The sequence below is a fragment of the Nicotiana tabacum genome, chromosome 5, assembly GCF_000715075.1.
Source record: "Nicotiana tabacum cultivar K326 chromosome 5, ASM71507v2, whole genome shotgun sequence".
Lineage (NCBI taxonomy): Eukaryota > Viridiplantae > Streptophyta > Magnoliopsida > Solanales > Solanaceae > Nicotiana > Nicotiana tabacum.
In genome coordinates, this window is record NC_134084.1 from 144,634,346 (window position 1) to 144,649,862 (window position 15,517).

Consider the following 15,517-nt stretch of genomic DNA (forward strand, 5'->3'; position numbering starts at 1 on the left):
CACCGCATCTACCTCTCCATGGAGCTGCTCGATCATCTCGTGCAGCTGCTGGACCTATGAGATTGAATTATTATCCATCACTCCCGAACAAATGCCATGAGCTTCTAAGACTTTTATTACCTACTCGGTCAGTTCGCTCTGTTCTTTCTGAGTCGTGGCCAGCTCTACTCGGAGGCCCTTGATTTCTTCTTTTTTTGCCCACCGAGAAGCTTGAGGGTGCTTCTCTCCTCAATAAGCCCTTGAATTTCGGCCTCATATCGGCTCAGTTCTCCTCGAGACCTAAAGAAAGCTTCATGATGAAGAAATGAGGCCTACACAAATAGAAGAAAAAGAATTAGGCAAGAAGAGAAAAACATAAGTAAGGAAACTGGTATTGACAAGAAAAGTTAGGGCTTACCCGATTCAAAGCCTGCTGGGACTCATTGAAGAGACACGGTGTTCCTACCTGGTTCATCAGAGCTTGGTGTTCTTCCGTGACCATACTCTGAAGGTAACTAGCCACCCCTACGGGGGCGGTAAAAACTCGTGCATCCTCCAAGATCAAAATGATGATTGTTTGTTTGCACTCGGGATTGACTCTAGGGGACGAAAACTGGCTGGTCAATTTGAAACTCGAGAAAGATTCGCCCAAGATCTTCCTCGGTACCTTCAAGTCACTCAAGCCAGCTGCATCATCGACCCCAGCGAAATGACCACGGAAAAGGTCCTCCCCTCCGAAGGCGACTTCTACATGAGAAGTATTCATGGCCCAAGCCTCTCGAACATCCTCTTCGGAGAATGAAGGAAGCAACGGGGAATCTTCGATTTGTATTACCCCAAGTGGATCTCTTGGGGCGTTCTCCCCATTTCGAGGAACCTCGGGACCGGCATCCACCGTCGTTTCTGATGCCTTGTCACTCCGAGGTGAAGTACCTTTGGCTCCAGTTGGCTCAGGAACTCTAACTGACCCTATAATCAGTTTGGATTCATGTTGGGGCGTTCGACTACGGAAGCGATTCTTCTGGTAAGGAGATTAGTGGAGCAGTACAGGGAGAGGAAGAAAGATTTGCATGTGGTATTTATTAACCAAGAGAAAGCATGCGATAAAGTCCTGAAGGAGGTCCTGTGGAGGTGTTTGGAGGTTAGTGGCGTTCCGGTAGCGTACATTAGGGGGATTAAGGATATATATGATGATGCTAAGACTCGGGTGAGAACTGTGGGGGTAACTCGGAGCATTTCCCTGTGGTAATGGGGTTGCACCAGGGATCGGCTCTTTGCCTATTTTTATTTGCCTTGGCAATGGATGTATTGTCGCGACACATCCAAGGGGAGATGCCTTGGTGCATTCTATTTGCCGATGATATAGTGTTGATTGACGAGACGCATAGCGGAGTTAATGCGAGGATGGAGGTTTTGAGACAGACCTTGAAGTCTAGAGGTTTCAAACTGAGTAGAACCAAGACAGAATACTTGGAGTGCAAATTTAGTGACGGGACCCATGATGCAGATGTAGAGGTTAAGCTTGATGCTCAAGTTATCCCCAAGATAACGAGTTTTAAGTATCTCGGGTCTATTATCCAGGGTAACAGGGATATTGACAAAGATGTCGCACATCGCATCGGAGCAGGATAGATGAAGTGGAGGATCGCTTCCGGTGTTTTGTGCGATAGGAATGTGCCGCTAAGACTTAAGGGTAATCTTTATCGAGTGGTGGTTCGACCGACTATGCTGTATGGGGTTGAGTGTTGGCCAATCAAAAACTCCCACCTGCAGAAGATGAGAGTAGCAGAGATGAGGATGTTGAGATGGATGTGTGGGGTGTACCAGGAGAGATAGGATTAATAATGAAGCTATCCGGGACAGAGTGGGAGTAGCCTCGGTGGAGGACAAGATGCGGGAGTCTAGGCTGAGATGGTTCAGACATGTTAAGAGAAGAAGCATTGATTCTCCTATCAGGAGGTGTGAGAGGTTGGCCATGGAGAGTTTGAGAAGAGGTCGAGGTAGGCATAAGAAGTACTGGGGAGAGGTGATTAGACACGATATGGCGCTGCTTTAGCTCACTGAGGACATGACCCTTGATAGGAGGGTGTGGAGGTCGAGGATCAAGGTAGAATGTTAGTAGGTAGTTTATAGGTGTTCACCGATAGTCTTAGGAGCATGCATGTCCCTTCATATTCTTAGATTTCTATTATGTTATGTGGTTGTGTTCGCCTCAGGTATTGTATTCCCTGCTGCTATTATTTGGTACTACTTATCCCCCCTTTTTTCTTTTCTCTTCCTTCTTTCTTCCTTCCTTGATTTCCTTTTCTTCTTGTCCTTTCTGAGCCGAGGGTCTATTGGAAACAACCTCTCTACCTACATTAGGTAGGGGTAAGGTCTGCGTACAGACTACCCTCCCTAGACCCCACCTGTTGGGATCAAACTGGGTTTGTTGTTGTTGTTGTTGTTGTTGATTGATCTGGTGCCCTTTTGACCCTCGGTATTAGCTCGTGCTCGAGCCACCAGACCGGAATCATCCTCATTTTCTTCTTCTTCTTCTTCTTCTTCTTCTTCTTCTTCTTCTTCTTCTTCTTTATCTCTTAGGAGTTTAACTGACTCCATAGACAGGGAAATCACATCCTTCTTGGACTTTTGAGCCGCTTTATTCTTAGGCTATGGCCCCTTGGAGGTCGAAGCCCTTTTCATCTTGCTTTCCTTTGCCGGCTTCGAGGCAGGAAGTGAGTTTTCTTCTTTACCAAATGGGGGCCTCAGCATTACCTCCTTCCCAAGACCTACAAAAAAAGAGAAACAAGTAAGCTCGGAGAAATACCTTAATAGCGGTCAAATAATTAAGTTGAGGGAAGGAACTTACCATGGCTACAGGCCTCCCATCGGCCCTTTGATAAGTCGCGCCAATCACGCTTGGCGTGTGTCGACTGTGTTACCAGGCTCTGAACCCAGCCCTCGATATGGGGAACCTTTCCTGGCATCCAGGCAGCGACTACACCAAGTAAAACATTAATAAGGAAACGAAGGCAACTAACAGGAAATTAATAACAAAATTATACATATGTTTCATATTCCACTTCTCGGGAAAGGGCATACTGTCGGGCGGTATTAAGTCTGAGGTCTTCGCTCGAACAAACTGGCCCATCCAACCCCGATCTATGTCCTCAACTATGCTCGAGAAAGGTATCTTGTTGGACCGACGCTGAAGCTTTATTAATCCTCCCCGATAAAGTCGGGGGCTATACAGGCGAACAAGATGGTCGAAGGTGAAGGGAAGCCCCTCGACTTTGCTCACAAAAAATCGAAGCAGTATCACTATCCTCCAAATAAAAGGATGAATTTGATATAGGGTGACCTTGTACTCGTACTTCTTGTAGAAGTCTAGATAATTGGATCTATAGGACCCAGTTTGAAGGAGTAGGTATAAACACTTAAGAACCTCTCTACATGAGTGGTAATCGATTCTTCAGGAGTGGGCACCACCATATGTTTATTGCCCCACTTGCATTCCTTCTTAACTTGGGAAAGGAGTTTATCAGAGATCGATCATATGTACCTTGATACCAGCTCGCATCGGCCTGGCACCGAGGAGGTCTTTTCAATCTTAAACTCAGAATCAATGACGCACGACGGAGGAAAGAATTTTTTAGGGCCTGACTCCGCCGCGGCTTCCTCGCCGACGGGCCTTGATGAGTAAGTTTTTTCCTTTTGAGGAACAATTTTCGAAGTTTTAGCCATGTAATGGATGAAGAAAAGCGGAAGACAAAGAGAAATACTTAGTATTTTGCAATGGAACGAGTAAAGAAATCCCAGGAATTGGAAACTCAAAGATCTGAGGAAGGTGAAGAACTGAGAAAGTTGGAATGAGAAAGAGTTGAAGGTAACGTTTGAAAGATGAAGGAGTGTACATTTATAGGCTGAAGGCGACGGCTCAGTACCAGTGGTGCCCGACCGTCAACTGACAAACATTTAAAGCCTAGAGAACTATATTGATGGGAGGTTTCAGTCACCTTTGTCGCTTACGTCATGGTAATGACATCATGACAAATCGGGTTAAAGATCGAGGACTCAATTCGTTTCTTGTCATTATACTCCAAAAAACAAGAGGACTATCTGTATAGTTTAAAATCGGGCCCATCCGATTTTACTGATTAATCGAGACCAGGGGGATGGATCGAGGATTGGCCCCGTAGCATATCAGACCGAGACACGAGGATAAAGTACCGAGTTCGAGATTCGAGGTACTTGTCGAGATCGAGACCAGTAATGATCGAGGTTGAATGGGATAGACATCGAGCAAGACCGAAGATAGCACAATAACGGAAAGGTGAGATATCCGTGATTGGTCGAGTCATGGCGGAAATTTTGGAACATATCAAATCAAGAACTGTTGTTTAGCTAATCATGGAATTTCCTTTGTAATTAGAATTATACCGTAAATAGGATTCTTCTACTGTATAAAGAGGGTCTTAACCATTTGTAAGGACCTTACACTCACATGTAACAAAGCAATACATCATATTTTTATCTTTTGCAAGCTCTGTTGTCCAACTCATACTTTCAATAGTTTGTTCAGTTGGTTCGAGGGTAATTAGTTCGAGGGCCATCATTGTTCATCACATTGGTTTGCTTTGTTTTACTGTTAATTCCTAGCACTAATTCTTATATTTATCATTTTGTGCTAAGTAAAATCACATATATCTTTAAAACCACTTATAAATTTAATTGTTATCCGATTTTAAGGGTAAACAATTCTATTCAGATATTACTTGTTATAATTAACTATACCTATTTCTTTTGTCTTTTGTTTTGTTGAACGACGTCGAACTGTTTATAAGGTGATTTAAATTGATGACGTGAAGGGTGCTTATTTAATAATTGTATCCTATGTGGCAAGTTATTTGTAGTTTCTGACTCTAAATTGATGAATTTCCAAAGAACATGAGGAAAATTGATGTATTTTTTGTTACATAATTTAATTATGATTTTCTTCTTGAGCCGAGGCTCTTTTGAAAACAGCTTCTCTATCCCTCCGGGATATGAGTAAGATTTGCATACATTCTACTCTCCCCAGACCCCACTTATAAAAATTTACTGGGTTATTGTTGTTGTATACGTCCAAAACAACTAACTTATTTATGTTTGTAGCAAAAAATTAATTTTAAAAAATTAAAACCTTATAAATCGAGTTGGTCTAGATAAAGAACCTAAAACGCTATACTTTCTTGTTTTCCTAGCGGGGCATTTGATCTATACCCGCTTTTTGTGTCACGTTTTAACTTGTGCCCGTTTTGCAAAACAAATTGCAAGCATACCCGCTTTTTCACATAACTTCAGCATATGGGGCTGAAGTAGCAAAGACAATCACGCAAAACTTCAGCATTCTAGTAGCCGGGCCTGAAGTTCAGCTCTAGAGCTGAAGTTTTTGTTTTGTAACTGTCGAACTTCAGCTCTAGAGCTGAAGTTTTTGTTTGTAAGCTTCAGCTCTAGAGCTGAAGTTTTTGTTTGTAAGCTTCAGCTCTAGAGCTGAAGTTTTTGTTTGTAACTGGCTTTTTGTTTGTAAGCTTCAGTTGTAGAGCTGAAGTTTTTATTTTGTAGATGTCAAACTTCAGCTCTAGAGCTGAAGATTTTGTTTGTATCTGGCTTTTTGTTTGTAAGATTCAGCTCTAGAGCTGAAGTTTTTGTTTTGTAACTGTCAAACTTCAGCTAAGTTTTTGTTTGTAACTGGCTTTTTGTTTGTAAGCTTCAGCTCTAGAGCTGAAGTTTTTGTTTTGTAACTGTCGAACTTCAGCTCTAGAGCTGAAGTTATTGTTTTTATTAATATTTTACTTGGCTCTCCTCTTCTGGAGTCGGAATTTTTTTAATCACTTGACTGCTTTTTCTGTACTTAGCAACGACAGCTATAATCACTGGTGATTTCATATGGATAACTCTTTGTACTTTTTGTAGTCAAGATGAGAGTAGTTAATCTGTCATTTATCCTTAATTATCGTGGTTCTTTATTTAGGCGAAAAGTTGCTACAAATTACTTGGCCTACTTGTCATAGTTGTGTTTGTGTATGTATATCTTCCCTTCAAATATGTTACTCCATTCTACTTCATCACAGGTTGCCATTTTTAGCTAAATAGATGACTCGTTCCACTTCATGAAAAATCTGAACAAACTGTTAAGTTAAATCCATAACTATGCTTACGTAAAAGAATATTAATTGAGACAAAACGGAGAAGAAATAATCTGCACCAACAGCAGCAGAAGAAAGAAGAAGAAAATGAAGGAGGAGGAGGAGGAGAACGGGGGCTGAAATTATTTAAAAAGTAGGTACAAGTTAAAAGTTTTAAAAAAAATGGGTGTATGTTAAATGGGGGCAACTAAATAGGGCGCCCGTACAATTTTACTTTCCTAGCTTATCCACTTTATGAACAATCCCATTTAATATTGGATGATGTTTACATGAAAAGTTATCAATTTTATTAAACTAGATAGAGTATAAATGCTAAGGCAGCAAGTGCTAATTTTTTAGAGTTGGTATGATATTCTATAAAGTGGATGCCAGATTTGGTTCTTCCAACCTTTAAATTAAACCAATTAGGAGTTTCCTTAACATAAAATAGCTGTGTATATCTACGATTAATGTTTGTCTGACTTTGCAATTTGAATCGAACAAATCCAAAATAATCTTTGATTTGATTCACTAATTAATGTGTATACAAACCAAAATCCATCTTGGATAGGAGAAGATTAAATCGTTTTCATTTTGTAGAATCTCAACGAGAGAATATAACTTTGTAGTTTCATAATACAAAATGTACCTTTACGTTTTAACAATTGTTCTAGATTTAGTTGACAATCACTTGATGGTGGTGAGCATTTTTTACAATGGATTTTGATTTTATTTATCTTATATGCACAAGTTGTAATTTAAACTTTAAAGTTTGAAGTTTGATCTGTGATCGATTAAACATGCTCTATATCTCATTTATTGTTTGATGTAATTCGTTTATTAATAGTGGTAGACTTTGTACTTCATCACTTTTTTTGAAAATTATGAAACTAAAAAAAAAAAAATTGTAATAATTTCTTTGATCGATATTTTTAAAGGTCTGATTCCCTTCATAGGAATTATCCTTTTCTCTTGACCTTCAAATCTAGTCCAAGATTTCAGAATTTTCATTTTTTTCAATCCTCGACCAAAAAATTTGGGATCAGTTGTAGCCTTATAGGTAACACTTGGAAATACTTTAGAAAGCATATAATTTGTTAGATTTCTATAAAAAAAAATCTTCTTTTGACTGTTTTTAGGTGAAACCATCACCATCTCTATGATGGTTCGTGTGTGTGATAGTGATAGTCCAAAAATCAAAACCAACTCCTTTGTACTTTGAACATTTATTATTTTGAGTTTTTTCAACTTTATTAATTTTAAAACTTTATAATATTTATAAATAAGTTCACGAGATTTTCGAGATGCAAAAACTACAAGCAACTGTCCAATAATCTTTAGCTTTCACGTAGCTGAATTTTAATTTACCCCTCCATGTTCATGCATGCTATTGCTACGTTTTTATACTTGTATGGCATGAAAAACCTAACCAGCTCCACTTTTTCCTTTCTTTTATATTTCTTCCCTTTATTTTTTTACTTATTTATTTATTTTGCTTTAGGTATTCAATATTCGAAACTCATTAGTCTCGTTAATATATCCAAATTCATGTCAAGTAAGCCAGCTAAAAGCACAAGAACACTCTACCAAAAGATTTTGCATTCCAATTATTTGAACTCGATACATCTGATTAATTAGGGGTAGATGCACGTTCAACGACGCGGTATTACACGATACCGCTTCATCGTAAAAAATTATCAAATATATGTATTAATACTGGGAGGAATTAAATAAGTAGAAAAAAATGATACCACTTGATATAAATTGTCTTTTGGCACTTGGTTATGTGTGTAACTTTACTCTAAGACGTCACATGTCCGAACCTTAACTAGCACGTATTTTTGGCAAATATTTGAACTCATAACCTTTTCTAACTTAAAACTCAACAAAATCAATGGACTAAAGCTATTTTTTATGTAAATATATCTTAGTTAAAGTTATTTATTATTCGCTTTTCTCTATAAATTTTGACATCGCTTACAAAAAATTCTACGTACGCTCCGTGATCGAAGATGGAGGAATTTCAATTATGCCATCACAACTTTTGGATGTTTTTTCCCTTCATATATTATAAGCTGATGAAACCATCCCAATAATTTTTTGAAAAGCAACCTTGGCTTATAATGTAAGCTTTTTTGTCTGTTAGCTTAGAGTCAACCACTTCCATGTTATTTGTTTCTTTCTTAATTTTGTATTAACTAGTCATGATGCTCCATACAGCATAATAATAGTAGTAATTTACAAACAGGTCAGGTGCTACTGTTTTTTCTAACTAGACCAATACGCAACTCCTTTCTCAATATTTCTTAATTAGGTCACAACTATGACTTATATGGCTCTCTCAATTAGTGGATTGGATTAACAAGAAAACGATTAGGTTTACTGCAAATCATGAGCTTAATTGACTATGTACTTATTGAAAATCATGATCAGCTTAATTGACTATCTCCATTTATGGCCAACTACTTTCCATTTAGGGAGCAACAGAGGATTAAGTTCTGAAAGTCTTCTTGATCAACCGGAAAATTCCAATGGATCTTGAAAATTGGTTCTTGTCCATTTCATACACTATAAATCCGACGAGATGCTTCGAGGATCTTTTCAAACGCAAGAAGTTGAATTTCATGAGCATTTACTCTACTGATCTTTCGATAATAAACAAATTAGTGAACTGTGGTATCACATTGTCTTTTCGCATTTATTTCAATTGAAAGTTCCACACAAACTAACCAGACGGGCGGTAGAAAACGAACAATACAAAAACGGATAAAATATGTAATCTAATTCATATTTAATACGGATAGAAAATGGTTTAACCTGCGAATAACATGAATATCCATATTACTCATGGCTTCTTTATATGATCACTTTTATAAGAATACCTAGTTTCCCAAAATTGAGAAATTCTCAATTTTTTCGCAAATGTAAAAGTTAAACCTATTGGTTATACATTTTAGGTGCATAATATGGTTTTTATCCATATTTGACCCATTTTTAAAAAGTTAATTTTAGTGGATAATATGGATGGATTACTATTATTTTTTTTTAAATCATTTTAATGACCAATATTTTTTGTCCAAACCAGTTTACACACACCTCGACTATTTCACTGCATATTTTCTATCACCCGCCAAGAATATATACCACATAATTCAGTCCACCAAAATCTAGTCTAACAGAAAGAAATCACCAAAGCGTTTGCCTCTCTCTGTTGGTTTGGAACTAGGATATCGTTGGATTATAATCCCGATAGGTACCAAGATTCTGGTAATTTATCCCATTATTAACTAAATTTCACAATCAAATATGAAATAAATATAATCTCAAATTTTATACCGTAATTAATATCCTTATCCTGATAACCAAATCACTTAGTGTTCGTTTGGTATGATGGATAAGTAAATAATCCTTGGATAAAAATTTAGTACCGATATATTCCTTGTTTGGTTATTAATTCTGAGTATAAGTTATTCCAGGATTAAAAATATTACTGGGATAACTTATACCTGCCAGAGGATAAAATAATAATCCCAGAATAAGTTATCACAAAATAAAGCAGTAAAATTGACAATCACATGATTAATACAGCATGCCAAATAGTCAATAAAAAATAATATCAGTCAATTAATTCCAGTATAATTAATGTCTAACATAACTTGTCTTAAAAACAACCGCTTCCTGTTAGTTTTCACCTGCCTCATGATCACTGGTGATTAACTAATACGGGGCAGTTTTAGTTAGATGACTTGGTCTACTAGGATCATTCATGATTAAACAAATCAGTAGTGTACTTCAAATTTACACCAACAATTAATTGTTTATTTTGAAATTTAAGTACCCTAACAAAATATGGATAATGGAGAGGAAAATTGTTCCACCAGCACTTCTAATTCCAACCATTCCCTCTTTGTCATTTCATTTGCTTTTTGCATTATGCCATCCATTATTCTAATATCCTTATTCCTTTAGCAAATTCTTCTTGGATAAGTTATATTGATCGTAAAGGCGGAGTCAGAATTTAAACCTGATTGATTTGGAATTCTAACCCGTTTAAGTTATTGGATTTTAATTTCATAAGACAAATATAAGATTTGGACCAAAGTTACTGAGTTCGGTCAAATCAGCAAGTCCTATGCTAGCTCCGCCCCGGATATTATGCCTTGGTTTTGCACTTAAACTGCTGAAAAATAAGTACGAGATTTGAGTAATCTGAAACTAGAACAAAAGTATGAAACAAACAAATAAATTTTGACCAATTGGTCGAGTCTATTGAGGTAGCAGTGTAATGGACACCTAGAACTAGGAATATATGTACAAAGAGCACAATCTGTTACAAATTATCCTATTATATTTGGAAATGAAATAGGGGCAATTTCATTGGCACCTTTACAATCCCCTTAACAAGAAACAACAACCTCTGACCAGAGGCGGACGATGGACCTAGGTTGATGGTAGAGGGGTCACCAGAACCCATTAGCCTCGATAAAAACTCTATATATACACACCAAGGACCCCTTATATATTTTAATTGTCCCCTCAAACACGAAAGCTGGTTGGTTGAGCTGGTTTAGCATTGAGCATACTCACCTAAGATCGAGACCCAACAATAGCAACATCGCTCTTGTGGTTAAATCTTGGGTCCGCCTCTAAGCCTCTCTATCTTGTATAGCAGCCTAAGCTGTGTACTATAGACACTTCCACCAAAATGGAGTAATAAAAGTTAATAAGCAAAATTAGTTTGAGTATATTCTTTTCTGCTGATTTACACAGATGATCTCCATATCCTTCCTTCGAACGATATGATGATAATCGAGACATCATCGTGGTACTTCCTACGATCACCTTGTGGTATATCAAGTAACTCATGGAAATCCATACCTAGAATATCAGAAAACAAAGTTTTCTAGATTTAGATTTGTATGAGAAATTAGTACTTAGAAATCTCACAAGTACAGATTGAGTATATTAGTATTTACCAGCTTTCTTTGCAGCTCTAAATAACACTTCTTCAACAAGATGTTGCGCGGGATCTCCCTCGGGGAATATAGACATAAATGTCTCAACTTCAGCAACTGCTTCTTCATTGTTGAAGTATTGGTAAAGTCCATCAGATGATAAGATCAGAAATCTATCTCTTGGGCTAAGTCTGTGGTGGTAAACTGATGGTAAACAGTTGATATAAGGCGAATTTCCAACGTAGTCTATTCTGAAAACCTTTAGAAGTGCATTGTTCCATTTGGGCTGTAGAATCAACACAAGTAAATGAAGTTAAATCCAAGACTAATTCTAGTTAAATTTCAAGAAATGATATTTCTCAAAGGTTATATATACCTGTTTGAGATAGCCTGCTCCGAAAGCTCGAGTAACGTTTAAAGAACCTTTTACTCTATTCTTTTTTATAGCAGACGCATCGTCAGGATGCTCACTTATAATCCTAATAACTTCCTGCATCAGACAAACATAAGAATTAGTCTATGAAACAATAAAAAGGCAGCCCGATACACTAAGCTCCCGCTATGCACAGGGTTCAGGAAGGGCCGGACCATAAGGAACTATTGTACGCAGCCTGACTCTGCATTTCTACAAGAGGCTATTTCCATGGCTCGAACCCATGACCTCCTGGTCACATGGCTGCAAATTTACCAGTTATGCTGAAGCGTACATCGACTTAAGTAGAATGGACTAGAATTAGTACCTCTTTAACTGATGTGCTATGATCCATAGTGAGTTGACAAGAAGTAAGATTGTGTTTTCGGTCTGAATCAACTCTATATAGTGAATCAATGCTATTTAAGCTCTCCTCATTTATCCGATCCAAATTACAAATGGAACGATCGGATTCAGGATTTTGAGCTAAAACAGCTCTACTATCTCCAACATTCATCAAGTAAACATCCTTTCCTTTCATCAACATAACTAAGACACAAGATCCCATTAAGGCTAACTCAGGGTTCTCGTTCACCATCATATCTGTGATCTCCAAATATGATGCCTCGGTTCTCCTCAGCGCCTCTGATAACGCTTTCAAAACATCCAAATGGTTAATACTAGCAACTGTATCAGATCCTGAATTGCTCAATTGATCTAATTCTTGATTCTGAACGATAACTGTCTCGTTACACATGAATTTTTCGGAGGTTTCTAACTTGTCATTCCAAAGCAATCCCTTGAGTTCCTTGAACACATTTGAATAAAGATTTTTCAGTAGAAAATCAGTGGCATCAGGTCCATTAAATCCATCATAAATTCCAACAAAAACCCAACCATGTTCCTCAGAAATCACTACATGTACTCTGTCTTCCCCTGCTTTCCCCTGAGCCCACTGCACATTTTGACTTCTAAATAATTTATTTTCCTCATCTTCATCAGCCAAACTGTTTTCACTACTCAAATTGTTACCAACTTGACCATTAATGTCGTTTTTTTCCTCTGCTAAATTCATTTCTTGGAACCCCAAAAGTGAGCTTGATAAAACTTTCTTTAAATTCCTAACCAAATGCCACTTACTAGACTCAGGTTTGTACCTTTGGAGCTGATCGTACTGATTGTCCAATGGACCGGAATTGAAGCTCCGCTCCATTGGACCGGAGAGAAATCCCCTCTCGATTGGGCCTGAGCCCGAGGTAGAAAGTCGGGGAATCGGGCCCGAACAAACAGAGGGGATTGATCTCCGGAGAATTGGCTGAAGAGGGAAAGAAGAAAACCACTGAGAGCTTTCAAAAGCTGAAGACTTCTCAACGTAAGTATTGGAAGGACAAAAGTCGACGAGGGCAGTGGAGAGGGGCGTGGAGGTGTTGGCGGAGATAGAGGCGCCAGAGATGGTACGAAACGCCGTCGTTTGGCTGCTGCTGCTGGCACTGGAGATAGTGGTAGTGGTAGAAGAAGAGGAGTCTTCTGAAAAAGGGTGATTTTTGGATGATGAATCATGCAAGATGTAGCAAAAAGAATGGCCTAATCCTTTGTCAAGTGTATCAGAGAGGTCTACACCAATATCATGGCGTCGTTTGGAGATTTCTCCAACATCTCCTGCAAAACACTGCTTCAACTTTCCAATTCCGTTTCCCATCCTTTATTTGATAAGTTTAAAATATCAAACAGTTTTGATGAATATTCAACTACGAAGCATTTCTAATTGGTGTTCGACTTAGGATTGTGGAGAGAATAAAGCTGTAAGTCTATGAGAAAAGAAGAAAAAATATCAAGACTGAAATTTGAAAGTTTATAGCAGGTGGTTATTGATGAACCTTTAGCATTTAAATTCATAAATATGAAGAGGAAAAGGGGGAGAGAGAGAGATAGAGAACCAAAAAGTATGGGGGAGTTGACTTTGGATACATGAAAAGTAAGAATATTACTAGTTATTGTACTTATTCGATGCTCCTTTGGGTGGCACTTCACTATTTTCTTTTTTATTATTATTTTATTTTATAAATGTTTAATTTGTCTGGTGATCAAGCATAGGCAAATACAACGTTTTATTTTTGGTTCATCTGAAACAAGTACTTTTAATATGAAATATAAATTTAAATATAAGAATTTATTAAAATTATAAATAATAAATTATAAATCTAAAATTATAATTTAAAAAATATAAATACAGAATTTTAAAGGTTAAACTCATAAAATTTAAATGATAACTCATTTCGAGGGAGGTGGGGATAGGGGCGTTGACATTGAACTTTTTATCATGTCTTAATTTGTGGGAGTTTATTTAGCTTAAGGCTAAGGTAAGCTAAACCGTGTGGGTGTTTGAATAAAATAGTACTTACGAGTTAAAGTCAAAAGGGCCAACTTGAGAAAAATATATATATATTATGGGGCCAAATGGAAACAAAAAAAATGATTATATAGAGGAGAAAGCAGCATGCCAACTGGGAAATAATATTGGGTGCCACGTTTACAGGAGAAATATTGCCAGCTGGCTAAATTTCTTGGCTTGGTCTATCATAGTTATAGACTTATAGCTGACATATTTGCTCTCTTTATTCTCAAGCTAATAATGGTGTCTTTATTTCTTTTGTTACAAGCTTTCTGTTTCGTTTTATCACAATAATATTTAAACATAATTAAGAAAATTATGAAAGGTCTAACTATGAGTTTTTTTGTTATTAAGTGATCTTAGGAACAACCATAAGACACTTGAATCTATTAATTAGATATAGGTTTTTCATTATCAGCTTGTAAACATGTAAACCACTCAACAGCAAAACTTGATTTATCTATGTTTTTCATAGAATAAACTTGTTTGGTTATTAACTTTGAGGTTGATGAGTTTATAAATTTTCTTCCAATTATATAAAAGACAACCAAATTCACAAAATATCTTGTATTCATGCAGGGTCTAAGGAAAACCGCATTCCAAAAAATGTGACGGAAACCTAAACCTTAAACTATTCCAATTAGATAATAGTAAAAATAGTGAATACATTGTGCTGTGAACCAATAGAGTCTCTCATTGATTGAAAAAGAGTGCTTAATTCTAATGGGTTTATAGGCCGACTGGGTTCATCCACTTAATAAGAAGAGTACTTGTTGAGTTGTGAACCAACGAGTTTTCGTTGGTCCTCAAAGTGGGTGCAATTGTTATTAACCAATTGAGCCCCTCATTGATTAAAAGCAGTACAATTAAATATCTTTATAACAATTTCATTTGTTTCGGATATTTTTAGCTCCTACGATGAAATATTGTTATTGAAAAAATATTTATAACGTAACATAACATAAAATATTAATTCCAAAAATAACTTGATTGTTATAGTGAAATATTTTTATAGAGGAAGACTATTATAAAAGAGTTTGATTATACTTGCGAAGGGATTATAGGCTAAATGGACTCTCCGCCTAATAGACTACTCCCTCCGGTCCACAATAAGTGATCAATTTGCTTTGGGCACACCCATTAAAGAAATACTAAATTTTAGACGAAAATAGTTAGTGTAATTAAACTACCCTTCATTAAGTGTTGCATGATAATTATAATATCACTTACATTTCTTCTCAAATGTGAGGAGTAAATGACTTTTTAGGGATACGTACATGATGTGTGGCTATAATTCATGGTGTAACGCATTATGTGTCTTGCATTTTACATGCTTTACTGATAAATTACACTTTATTTGCGCGTAATGGAATCTATTTTATGTGTAGGTGAATTGGAGATGAAAGTAGAGTAAAAGAGATACTTAAACATTGAAAGTGTGCTTGAGAACAGTGAAAAGGAGAGGCCGGGCAAAGGCCAGCTCAACCAGGCGTTAGCCTGGCGAGGCCAACCAAAGGCTAGGCTGAACCAGGCTTTAGCCTGGCGAGGCCAGCCAAAGGCCAGGGTGAACTAGGCTTTAGCCTAGCCAAAGGCTAGGCTGAGGCTAGCGACACCAAGCCTCGGGCGAGAT

At 37.3% G+C, this 15,517-nt stretch overlaps 2 protein-coding genes across 2 annotated transcripts; one reads left to right on the top strand and one right to left on the bottom strand.

Annotated features, from left to right (window-relative positions):
* The first annotated feature begins 1,227 nt into the window (after nt 1-1,227).
* LOC107775831 (uncharacterized) lies at nt 1,228-1,611 on the top strand. The gene has a single exon (XM_016595616.1). The coding sequence runs from the start codon at nt 1,228-1,230 to the stop codon at nt 1,609-1,611; it is 384 nt and encodes a 127-aa protein (XP_016451102.1).
* An 8,746-nt stretch (nt 1,612-10,357) lies between these two features.
* Nucleotides 10,358-13,365, bottom strand: LOC107775830 (putative protein phosphatase 2C 23). The gene is made up of 4 exons (XM_016595615.2): nt 11,824-13,365; nt 11,460-11,573; nt 11,105-11,369; nt 10,358-11,006 (listed from the first exon to the last, which is right to left on the bottom strand). The coding sequence occupies exons 1-4, from the start codon at nt 13,192-13,194 to the stop codon at nt 10,891-10,893; spliced, it is 1,866 nt and encodes a 621-aa protein (XP_016451101.1). The 5' UTR covers nt 13,195-13,365; the 3' UTR covers nt 10,358-10,890.
* Nucleotides 13,366-15,517: the final 2,152 nt, after the last annotated feature.